General features: G+C 41.7%; 1 protein-coding gene across 1 annotated transcript; it reads left to right on the forward strand.

Moving 5' to 3' along the window:
• Positions 1 to 2241: 2241 nt before the first annotated feature.
• Positions 2242 to 8582, forward strand: SRSF4 (serine and arginine rich splicing factor 4). The gene is made up of 7 exons (XM_025201955.1): positions 2242 to 2251; positions 2408 to 2468; positions 2589 to 2731; positions 3648 to 3760; positions 6046 to 6260; positions 6815 to 6904; positions 7095 to 8582. The coding sequence occupies exons 1-7, from the start codon at positions 2242 to 2244 to the stop codon at positions 7921 to 7923; spliced, it is 1461 nt and encodes a 486-aa protein (XP_025057740.1). The 3' UTR covers positions 7924 to 8582.
• Positions 8583 to 12659: the final 4077 nt, after the last annotated feature.

Here is a 12659-nt window from a genome sequence, read left to right on the forward strand (position 1 = left end):
CGGTTTCTTGTGGTGTTAAACTATCCTTCTAAGGGATCTTAATTCATGTTGTTTAAACTTTAAGATGGGAAGTATATTTAAGGGAGGTGTGGATCAATATTACTTATTATCTCTGGGCTGTGTGTAGTATGACTTGAAAGCAATCACCTATTTTCTATAGCGTATGCTGCATACATTTTTTCCTTACCATTTTTATAAACACCTAGAAAATTCCTTCCTGCAATTGATTACTTCTATTTATATTCTCCTTTTCTGTCATTTATATACTTTTTTTAATTCTAGGGTTACTCGCATGTTATGCTGTTGATCTCCTTTTCACTTAGCCATAGAGAGCAATTATTAAAAGCCTGCTTGCCTTGGAGGGAGCAGCTGAGCAGGATTTGCCCTGCACTTGCATTGGAGCCCTTCAAAGAAAACCAGCATTTTGTAGGAGGTGGTATTTGTATATCTTTACAGATGACTAGCTTCTCAGTAGCTGAACCTGGTGCCATGCAGTGCTGGGCTGCTGGTGCAGTCCTGTTTTTGCTGATATGTAACATGGAGTGCTTAAGTACACCTCACTAACGGTTCCTGGTGTGCTCTTTGAAAGAGGAGGCTTCTTAATCTGCTGTTCTGGCCGAATCTTGCTTAGCTTCCTAAGCCTTATCCTGAAGGCGTCAATAAAATACATTTATTGTCCTTTTTTTGTTTTAAAACCTTCCTGTGGGGTTGCTGGCACATAGGAAATACTTTAATATCTAGGAGTGAAGTCATTATTACAAATACAGTATTACAAAGCATTTGAGATCTGTATAAAGATAAGGAGATAGTTGCTTTATTTTGGCAGACGAGGCATAGGGCAAGATTAGATGTGAACTATTTTGTTGGTAGATTGACTGTGAGTAAGTAATTCAGAATTCATAGCTCAAAGTCACACTTGCTTCACTATTAAAAGACTACCCACACTTGCATGAAGAAGTAGCTACAATGATTATTTATTTGCAATACCTGGATGAGAAATTTCATGTTTAAACATTTTGATTAAATATTTAAAGTTTATGTAGTAGTTTTCTTGGTGACTAGGGCATTCAAGGAGGAAGTGAAAGTGTTTAAAAATGAAATGACCTAAGAGAAGAGATGAGACTTTGAATTACAATTATACACAAATTTGAAAATCAAATGTCTGAAAATCATTTCCTCCTTTTTTACTTGCCTGCTAAGACCTGAGTTCAGGATTCTGTTTGCCCTACAGCAGCCAGAGATGTTGCAACCAGCTGAAACGGGGCTCCCTGGGGTGCTGCACAGGGCTGTGGTATCATCAGCTCTTGCAGGGGAGACTAGGACGCCTGAACTTGGGTCGTGGCAGGGTAAGTGAAGCGGGGTAAACTCTTGTTATCTGCACCCAAGTCGTCAGCAGTTTCTGATGCTGTCCCCTCTTCCACCCCTCCCCTATTCATTTGGATAATTGGGGTTTACCTGTCTAATTTTAAATTATTTGTGTATTTATAAAATCGCTGCACAGTTAGTTTTGGGATCTAGGAGGTGTGAGTTCCCAGCACTGCTGTGTGACCTTGGGCAAGTTGACTGGAATGCCAAAAATGCCCACTCAAATGTAAGGCCTATTTCTAAAATATATGTTCTTATTGGCTTCCTCTAACTTGCATTTTCCCTATTTGTGTTTTCAGAGCAGTTAGCAAAGCAGGCACAGCATTTTTTGCTATGCAAACTACAGCCCTGGCTGCAATCTGCTCTGACCAGCAGATTGCCATGCCTGTGGAGAGCTCCGTGATCACAGTGCTATTATGCATGTATGAAGCTCTTCTGTGTGGGCATTTTGCAAGCTCTAAATCTAAAGCTGTTGACAAAGTCTTTTAATTGTGAATGTAACAGTGGTGAGTGGCCAATCCTGTAGGGACCCTGCACACAGACTTCATAGTTTCAGAGCATGGGATTTCAGCATGACCAATATGGATAGGATTGCATCCTCAAGTGTTATATTTTATTCAGTATTATCCAGGAAGCTCCTTAACACAAGACTATCTAGAAACTTGTTCTTTACCAATAGGACCAGGCATACATAGTCCTTTTTCTTACTCAAACACATCAGTACTGCCCACAGTGAAGAGTGAAATCGGTCACCCTTCCTGATAAACCCCTTCCCTGGCATCCATTCATATTTTGCCCTCTTTTGGCATTTTCTGAGGAAGGAACACAAGCAGCTTCCAAACACAAGGTGGAGTAATATTTCAGTGTCAAACGTGGATGTACCGAGGTATCGAGAAATTCCTTAAGTCAAGTAGAACAATGAGTAAAACGCTGATGTCTAAGCCCTCTTCTACCTTGTAGACCGACAAACTGAGGAGTAGGATCCTTGGGCTGGGACCCTGACCTGAAGTCTTCAGGAATTGGCCACTGGTGGCCAACAAAGGTTTGAATGGTGGAGAAGGAAGGGAGGAGGGAAGAGAGAGAGAGAGAAGTATTGCTTCAAGGTAACCGAGTCCCAAGCTTCGTTGGCAGTGGAAGTTCCTACTCTGATGTGAGTTGCTGTTGATAAATAGACACCTTGGGTGGGTGTAGTTTTTTCCTGAACAGTCTCTGTCTCCTCCTAGGTATGGCTTTGTTGAGTTTGATGATCTGCGTGATGCAGATGATGCCGTTTATGAGCTAAACGGCAAAGACCTTTGTGGAGAGCGAGTAATTGTTGAACATGCCAGGGGCCCACGTCGTGACAGCAGTTATGGTTCTGGACGCAGTAAGCACTAAAATGCATTTGTATCTCAGTGACTTTTTTTTTATAAAATATTTACTTAAAAAGAAAAGTAATTTTTTAAAAGATAATGATATGAAGTTTGACTATTTTGCTTTTGTAATTGTAAATGTAAATATTGATCTGAATATGTATCTATTTGTTAATTGTATATAAAATATTTTAATTTAATTAACTGATAAATGAATGAATGCAATTTCTTGTACCATTTATTGATGTTGTTATTTTTATTTAAATATTTGAATGGTTTATTTGTAATGTGATTGTTTAACATAGACTTAACAAAGACCTCAATGTTTTAATTAAAAGAGTCCTTTGAGGCTAAGATGACTGCCTGTTCCATTTGCTGACCTTGGGTTACCTTTCCATGAGTGGCTCTTTGACCTTTGTGGCCCTTGGCTGACCAAAAAAGGAAGCCATGTGACGACCGCAACCTTTTCCCATTAGACCTGGGTGGTGAGGATCCCAAGGGTTAGAGACAGATGAGATTAAACTGAAATAGGTGCCTGAAAATCTTTATTCATGTCAGATATTCAGAAAACCTTTAATCAATGTAAGTAACATTAGTAAACTGGCTTTAGTGATTTGGTTTCTTGTTTCAAAATTTATTTAAACAAATTTTTAATAACTTAAATTTAATTGCATGTTAATTTTTAATTGTAACTATATGATTATACATCTTGTAATTATGTGCAAGTATTGTAGTTATATATTTTTTTTAATGTTTTATCTCTGTAATTTTATATTTTAAACAAGGAGAATGTAGTTTAGACTAGTGGGTGGGGTGAAGATTAAATGTATTTGCTGGTATATTGGGCAGAGGAGTTTTTGTCTGGGGTGTAAACTAAGCCACTCCATTTCCCTAGCTGAAGTATTGCTGTCTGCTTGTCACCTCCTAAAGGTGGATATGGTTATAGAAGAAGTGGAAGAGATAAGTACGGTCCTCCTACCCGTACAGAGTACAGATTGATTGTGGAAAATCTGTCAAGCCGTTGCAGTTGGCAAGACCTGAAGGTATGGGACCCCTTTCTTCATCTTGGCTGAGCAAATGGCTTGGCTCTACTGGGGTTAACGAAAGCTTGTCCAGGCTGTTACCCTGACACTAACCCAGCCTTGCGTTTTAAAGGATCGCTCCATGATGAGTCTCTTAAACCTCCTGCGCTGTAAATATTTGACTACTTCAGAAATTCTCGTTTTAACATGTATAATATGTGCCCATTAGAGAACAACACTTACGAAATAGTCCGTTCTTCAAAACCTGTATTTTGTACAGGATCCTGAGGTGTCATGCACTCAGTGGAAATACCTACTACATCTAAATCTGTATACATGCATGCTGTTAGTGGACCAGTTGGAGAATATTCATTTTATCATTTAATAAAGGTCAATTAACATGCCTTAAGATGTATTTAGAAAAAAGTCTCGTCTCTAAACTGCTGCAGAGTCAACTCTGACTGAGGAAAGATGCATCTGTGAGTTATGTTCCTATGACTTCAGTCTCCTCTACATTGGAGGAGCTAGAGCTATCTTAGCCAAAAAACTGTATTTTTACTCTTTTAACAACTCGGCCATTTTTAAAGAAACTCTGAGATGAATTCTCTTGCACGGTAAGAGAAGTCATACAAAGTAACAGTCGAAAAGAAAATGCTTGGGGACAGAGAGAGCCTCTCCTTGGGGAAATGACTCTTATGGAAACGCGCAGAATAGGCCATGGTACATATGGCTGTGATTAGCATGTGCCAAGTGTCTTCTCTCTTTGTCTTTCCTCCCTTGCCCTCAGTCATATAAGTGCTCTTTATAAAGTTTCTTTGTAAGCTGCCAATCACCAGTCGTCCCAGTTACATGAGAAACATGGGGGAGAGTATGTCTTTAATACAGCTTTAAGCATGGTTATAAAATACTTACTTTTTCATGTTGTACCTTAATAACTGTTGAGAGCTTTGCCAGTGTATCAGAAGTATGGCTGAGGAGTCTTCATGTAGGACTGACTCAAATCTGGGTTGAGCTTTGACTCTTTCATGGGCACCCTGTTAGCCTTGAGGCAAAGGGGTCGAACAAATTACTTGACCCCTTTGCCTCAATGTCCTTGTTTTTTAAAATTAGGATAATTCTTGGAACGAGACAGTAAAGTTTAGACGTAAACATCATCACGAAACTGCCTCCTGTTCCACACAAGCCTTTTTTTTTTCTCTTACAAGCCTGTCCAGAACAGATTGTGTAGTTGTAGTTCAAATGGATACTAACAACCTTTAAGCATTTTTATTGTTTTAATTTGTAAATGTTTCGGATATCTGGTATCAAATGCTTTAAACGGAGCAGGGGTTTAGGTTGTAGCCGTGTTGGTCTAAGGATATAGGCAGACAAGGTTCCTTGGGTGAATTTGATATCTTTTATTAGACCAACCCAAATGGTTGGAGAATAGTTATTAAGCAAGCTTTCGGGTTCAAAAACCCTTCGTCAGGCTTCTTTACCTTTCATCCCATCCAGGAAGAGCACACACCGACTGCTGCAGCTTCCTGAGCCTGACGAAGGGTTTTTGAACCCGAAAGCTTGCTTAATAACTATTCTCCAACCATTTGGGTTGGTCTAATAAAAGATATCAAATTCACCCAAGGAACCTTGTCTGCCTTAAACGGAGCATGCACTGGTCAATGCTGTGCTGGATTCAGTGGGGTTCTTTTTTGAGTTGCTCTTGCCGTAGGAATGAACCATAAACCTCTCATTTGTACATACAGCCCCTATTGCAGCCTAAGTTAGTACTGCATGAAAGTTTCCCCTGTCGGCCAGCTTGCTTTGGGCAGAGTAATATCTCTTCCTGATAACCAGTTGCATGAGTCACAAAACCAAATACTGTGTTGAGCAGCTGAAGCTGAGAGGCCAGGGGGTGAATGAGTTGAGAGACTGAGTTTACCACAGGTGAGCAGGTACACTGTCTAAGCTGTAGCTGAAGAAAAGTAGGTACTGTCACTGCCTGTATGATCCTTGTTTTGTTACAGACCTCTAAGCCAGTCACCTTTCACTAGTTCTAGCGCTAAAATTACACAGCAGTTGTTAGCTTGCTCAGGAACTTCAATATGAGCCTGCCAGTCAGCACTCTATGGATAAAACTACCAGTGTGACTTGAACCTTTAATTAAAACTAAGATGGTGTGGATGTGAATTCTTCTTCTTCTTTTTTCTCTGACTTCAAATGAACAAATGTTTCTGCACTTAAGAGTGGGCAGGCAGAATAAACGATCAGCTTAAATATGTGAATTCTTAGACATTGTTTTTTTTCTTTCCTTTGTCCTCTCCTCCTAGGATTATATGCGTCAGGCAGGTGAAGTGACATATGCAGATGCACATAAAGGCAGAAAAAATGAAGGTGTGATTGAGTTCAAATCCTATTCTGATATGAAAAGAGCCCTTGAAAAGCTGGATGGGACAGAAGTAAATGGCAGAAAGATTAGGTTAGTAGAAGACAGACCTGGGTCAAGACGGCGCCGCTCCTATTCCAGAAGTCGAAGCCATTCGAGGTACGTTTGTTCGTAATACAGCTGAGGCTCTATGTTCTAATCTAATTGCAGTTAGATGTGGGGATATGTCTAATTCTAGCCCACCTATCCTGAGAGGCCCACAATACACAGATTTTACTGGTCATCAGTCCCATAGCATCTCTTGTTGAAGGAAGGGAGGCATCTTGTCCTGGCTAAGCTGTCTTGGGTAACAGTATTCACTCCATGCAGAATTTCTCCATGTTCATTTGGAGAGTCATTTTCTCTTCCCATTCCTAAAGACATGCTTCTCAGAATGACAGCCTGTTCATCCTCAGAGATGTAACATTTCCTACAGGTGGGAATGAATGTATTTATGTAGTTAGTGTTATGAAGATGGGCACTTTAGGAATGTCAACAACTTTTATTCTGTAAAGCATTCTGCTAGCTTTCTGAAATATGGAGTAGAAATGGCTGAAGACATTGCAACCACTGTTTCTTTAAGGCTGGGGCTTCTTACTCACCCCAAATCAAAGAGGCTTCTCCTTTTGTGGTTTTGTAGTGACCCAATGTTAACCCATTTCCTTTTGTTTCAGGTCTCGCTCTCGAAGCAGACGCTCTCGTAAGAGCAGGAGCCGCAGCGTCAGTAGCAAAAGCAGTCGCTCCAAGAGTAGATCAAGATCCAGGTACATTATCACCTTCGTTGTGGGTGAAAGTGGGGCACTTGTTTAAATATAAGAGGCACTGACCTAGCTCTGCAGCATTGGCGCTCCTTTCTCATACTTATTTTTTATCTGCATACTACAATTCAAGGCAAACCAGCCTTAAACCACATAGAAAAGACTAATGCGTGGCCATCCGTTTGTGCTTTTACAGGTCTGTGTCCCGTTCCAGAAGCAAGAGCCGTAGTCGAAGCAAGAGCCGTAGCAGAGGTCAAAAGGACAAAAGCAGGAGTCCAAGCAAAGATGATAAAAGTAGGAGCCGCAGCCGGAGCGCAGAGAAAACCCGGAATAAAAGTAAAGACAAAGCAGAGAGTGCTGTTCACAACAACGATGAGAAAGCAAAGAGCAGGAGCCCCAGCAAGGAAAAGAGTAAGAGCAAAAGTAGGAGCAGGAGTGGGAGCAAAGAGAGAACAGAGGAAGAGGAGAGGACAAGCATGAGGAAGAGTAGGAGTAAGGAGAAGAGTAGGAGTAAAGAGAGGGAGAAGAGCATCAGTAAGGCTAGAAGCAGGAGCAAAAGCAAGAGCAGAGATGAGAGCAGGAGCAGGAGTCGTAGCAGGAGTAAGGACAAGAGGAAAGGAAGGAAGAGGAGCAGAGACGACAGCAGGAGTAGAAGCAGGAGCCGCAGCAAAAGCGAGAGGAGCAAAAGGCACAGCAAGCGAGACAGCAAATCTAGTAGCAAGAAGAAAAAGAAGGAAGACCATGAGCGGTCCAGGTCTAGATCCAGATCGGAGTCCAAGGACAAGGAGCATCTAAAACCAGAATCTGACAAAAAGGAGGTAAAAAGCGAGAGTGAGGACATGCACGCAAGTCGTGAATCTCGGTCCAGGTCTCGGTCAAATTCTAAGTCTAAACTAAATGTCAAATCAGAATCTCGCTCCAGATCAAAATCTATTTCCAAAACCAGGTCCCGGTCCAAGTCTAGATCTAGGTCTCCCTCTAGATCACCCTCCCGATCTAGATCAAGATCTCGCTCAAGGTCCTAAGTTTGCTGCAACCACACCTGGAACTATATGAGACGTCTTTTGTACATGTTTGGTAGTTGTAGCACAAGTGATTGAAGTAGAACACATGTCAATGCTGTACATTTTTAACTATCCTAATGGTGTGTCTATAATTGTTTAATACAGTGCTCCCTCTCTGTAATGCTTTCTGGTGCAAGGCTAAGCAGCTCATTTGCTATCCTGTAGAAAGATTCCCCCTTTATAACACCATTCTTCCTAGACCACCAAAATTGCCTTGTTTTCCAAGAACAGCCTTACAGAGAAGCTGCACTGTACTTCGATTGGTTGATGAGGTTGGAATGATGACTGATAGGTAGGTATGGTGACTTCAGCAATCTTTGCCCTTGATTTGGTGCCCTTTGATGTTTGCCATTTAGTGAAAGTGCTAAGTCTTAAGTTTCATACTACTTTTTGTTTCATATTTTTGGACTTACAGAGGTGTGAATAGCACAGTCAGGAAAATAGATACCTTCAGTAATCCATGGGGGTGGGGGAAAGTAGAGTTCCATATTCTGGTATTGTGACAATATCCTTGTTTTATATTAAATTTTTTTTATTTTATTTTTTTTCCCCCGTCTTGCAAAGTAAAGTGATCCCTGTTTCCATAAAATTTGAATAAAGACTATTTTTGCTTGACAACATTTGATGATGGTTTATATGCAGTCATGCTGTGTTTAGTTATTTCTTCTACTGATTGTATATTTCTTTGAACTAATAGGCAGTTGAGGCTGTCGAGATGTTATACTGTAGGGTTGGGGGCCTTGCCTTCTGGATGTTCTACTTGAGTGTGCCATCTGGGGGAATAGTCAGGGATTGTTGCTATCCTCTATCTCAGATGTTCTGCCCTCGCCCACCAGGTCTTGATGATGCTTCAAATCTAGTTGGGAGTTGGAGTCAGAAAGGCCAACAATCGCTCTGAGCCCTTCCGGGAGCTCTTGTGGGGCTCCTCCTCCCCTTACACTCCACCCTTTCCATACCATGCAAGATGGTAAGTGTCTTTGACCTAGGTTTTTCACTGAACCATCGCAATCCCTGCAGCTGTTCGCTAGCCAGAGGAAGGACAATGGTTATATCCCAAAAGAATTCAAGTTTATTCAGGTGCCACTAGGCTACCAGCTTAGATTAATTCACACACAGCAAGATTGACCCACTCTCTCATTATATCAGCTCATTAACGAGTTCCTTAATTTGCAATGCGAATTGACTAATCCATGATTTCTAGTGCCCACATCCTAGATCAGTTTATATGGAGTCAAATAAAAGTCTCTTAATCAATAACACAAGTCAGGTTACCTCTGCTCATAGAGCACTCTTTCTCCGAACCAGTCCATATACAGCTCATCAGGTAATCGCCTACATAACACTTCCTGGGGTCAAATCAGTTGTTTATTTTGAATAAATATAACAGGCACCCTTGCGGTAATCCACGTGAATTAAATCAGTCTCTGTTCAACAGACACTTGGTCTCACACCCAGTTTGCACACCAGAATCACAGGCCTTCTTCCATTTGGGGCTCTCTGCTCCCTTCCCCGGCACAGTAGAGAGAAGCTTATCAAAATGAAAACAACACCCAGTAACACAAAAGGAAGGAGAGGCTGCATCATCCACAGCCCTCTGATTGTCTCCGCCCAGGTTAGGGCTCTTACTTCACTCCCAGTCACGCCAGCTTCTTACTGTGGTCTGGCCTGGCACAGTCTTCACTACATCTGTCTTCTGCTTGCTAGATCCTTGCTGTTCCCCAGTACTCCTTCGTCAGGTTCCTGACTGTGGTCCTTCAGCCACCTCTGATTTAACAGGCTCCTTTTGTCCACCTACTGGAGGACTTGGGATCCCATCAGCTGCTGAAGCCCAGCATGTCCCATCACCGGGCTTGTTGGCATCCCTCCCCTGCCATCCTGCTCTGGGACCAGAAATGCCTTTCTGTGGGTTCCCTCTGCCAATCCAGAGGGAGCAGCGGGTGTCTCCCATCACTCCGGTCCACCTGCGGTGAGTATTCTCCCTTCCAGTGACCCTGGTCCCTCACCCAGCTCTTCTTCCACTCTCTCACAGAGGCCCAAAATGCAGGTTTTATGTTCAGAAAACTTAAAATCATTAGGAGTGGCTTTCTGAGGATAACTTTAAAATAATGTGTTTACATAGAAACTTTTATCTGCTTATAATTGCAACATTGTGCTAGGACAAATAGCTAGAATACAACTAACCAGAAATAAGTGAAACCAGCCATCCTGTTTTTTATTGATCAGACTGAGAGAAATGCAGTATCAGTGTTCATAGTATGAAGGGCTGAAATAAGTTTTCTTCTTTAAAGAGAAACAGTCTATCTAGAAAATGTTAAGACAATTGATATGTTAATGCTGTATTTTTCTCGCAATATAACATACCCCAAATATCATATGCACTTTATTTTTGAAAGGCATTATAAATAAAATAAAATTTTCCTTACAGTGAGAGAGAGCAGGGACGGGGGCTAATCTTCAACTGACTGCCCTCCCTTTCCTGCTTAGCTGCTGCTGAAAACTGGTCTCTATGGATGGATTTCTGATCTTGAAAAGAGTTCAAGAACTGTGAAATAGGAGACAAGACCAAAAACACTAGCAGACAGTAAACTTCCCCTAAGAAAGGTTAGCTTCATCAGTGGAAGGTCAAGACCATTGGAAAGGAGAGATGATCTTTAACACCTGTGAAGAACAATGGGCCATTGACTCCATCAGCTGCCTGAAGAGTAATACCAGAGGTGCTGCACTGCAAAGCAGGGATCAAAGCAAGGTGCTTCTGTCTTGGGCAAAAAAAATCAGCTGCCCTGATTTAATACATGCACCTCAATTTTGGGGGTCAATTTTTGTGCGGAAAAGGTGCCTGCAAGAAAACATGGTTTAGACTTGACTGAAAGACTGGGTGGGAATACACATTTCTGTGTTTGCTTTACCTTGTGCAGTCAGTTCCACTGATTCTACTGTAAACCCCATCTACTTTGATGATAGGGGCCCTTCACACAGCAGCAGAGCAGAGGAAAACACTAGATAAAATAGAAAAATAGCATGGAAACTGAAATCAGCACAGGCACTCAAAGAAGGTTCAGATACTGCACCTGCTTGGAACACAGACCAGATTTCACAGTCCCTTAAGTTGTTTTAGGAAGTTATATTTGAATGTATACAGTGCAGCTGTACCAGCACTCATCTGGATCCTGCCATGTAGGAAGTATGACATGAGCACTCTGTCTGTTGGAAGGATATCAGTTCCTTGGCACCCATATATATACCTTGGCAGTGTATTTCCAGCTTCATACCCCCATGAGTAGTGTTGATCGGGGTGGGGGGGAAATCCGTTTTGATTCAAAAGTGTGGTAATGTGGAAAGGAAGCCTCCAAGATGTGTAATGTTAAGTTCATCTTAAACACGGCAGACTTCTGTTTAGAGACCATGAATTGGCTGAGGCCAATAGTAGAGGCTGGCCAGTGGTTATACAGGGAGGGATATACAGGGGTTATATACTCATGCCTTTTACTCAAAACTTGCAGTACTTTTTATAAGGAGCACCTGGAACAGATGAGAGAGAACTGAGCATGTTTTCCTGCAGGGAAGAGAGGGCCATCTTAAGATAGATAATGGCGAGTGCTAATAAAGGGGGAGTGTATCTGCAGGAAGAAGGGGGTACATTAGGATGGGATACAGACCACATCTGGCAATCCTGTGACCCCCATGTTCCCTAGGGTTGGGTTCCTTAGTATAATTCTTTTTTTTTTTTAATTGCCCTCTGAACCCAAGTTGTAAAGAAGCTGGCTAAATAGTATAATGTCTGCAGATCAGTGCCCACTTGCATATCCCCATGCTAAATGGAAAGCGGTTGATTAGTTAAAAAATGACCTCACCTGAGCTTATACAATTTCAACCTCTTTCCTGAGTAGCAAATACAAACTGGTCAGCCCTTGCAGGTGGTAACATTAAAACACAAGGGTGTTTTTAAAAAACTCATCAGTACATTGGATATATGGTTGAAACAGATGGGACTTTAGTATTTTGGAATTGTATATGCTGTATTACACACTGCTTCACACACAGGTTGAAGAGTTGATTTTTTTTGCAGTGATGCTTTAAAAAGGCAGACAAGTTGAGTAGCATATGGGGAATTATCCCAAATTGCATTGAAAACTCTTAGGCAGAATATGAAGTTGTCCTAAGAGGTTTGCTATATATCAGACTGTTTTGGCATTGGGTAAACATGAGTTCTGGGAGAATTTATGATGCTGAAAAGGTCTTAAATCTTTTAACCCAGAATCCTGCCTCGCAACTGGTTTCCCAGACCTGTGCAGCCCTCTCTGTCATTCAAAGCATCTGTCCCAGATCCAGGATATTTTATAGAAGAAAAAAATCCACAGAAACCAAAGACATGTCCTGCCTTGCCTAACTGACTCCCTCAAACATCTCTCAATGCATCCATATAATTCCATCCTGCCCAAATTTGCAGTGCATCCTAAATACCAGTGGTGTGCCTTCCTAAATATCAGGAGGTGGGAGAGGAGGGAGCACTGCTTTCAAAACTGAATACAAATTCCTATTCAATACAATCCCTCTCCAGTTCTCCCTCCCACTCGTAAGTCCTAGAGCTGCTATAGCCTCACAAAAGAGTTCTTAAGATACGCTTAGTGCTTCCTTCTGCAGGGGAGGAGCTGGGACCTAGGGTGCAGATGCACTTAAAAATTGAACAATTCCCAAAT

This window comes from Alligator sinensis, unplaced genomic scaffold (assembly GCF_000455745.1).
Source record: "Alligator sinensis unplaced genomic scaffold, ASM45574v1 scaffold883_1, whole genome shotgun sequence".
Taxonomy (NCBI): Eukaryota; Metazoa; Chordata; order Crocodylia; family Alligatoridae; genus Alligator; species Alligator sinensis.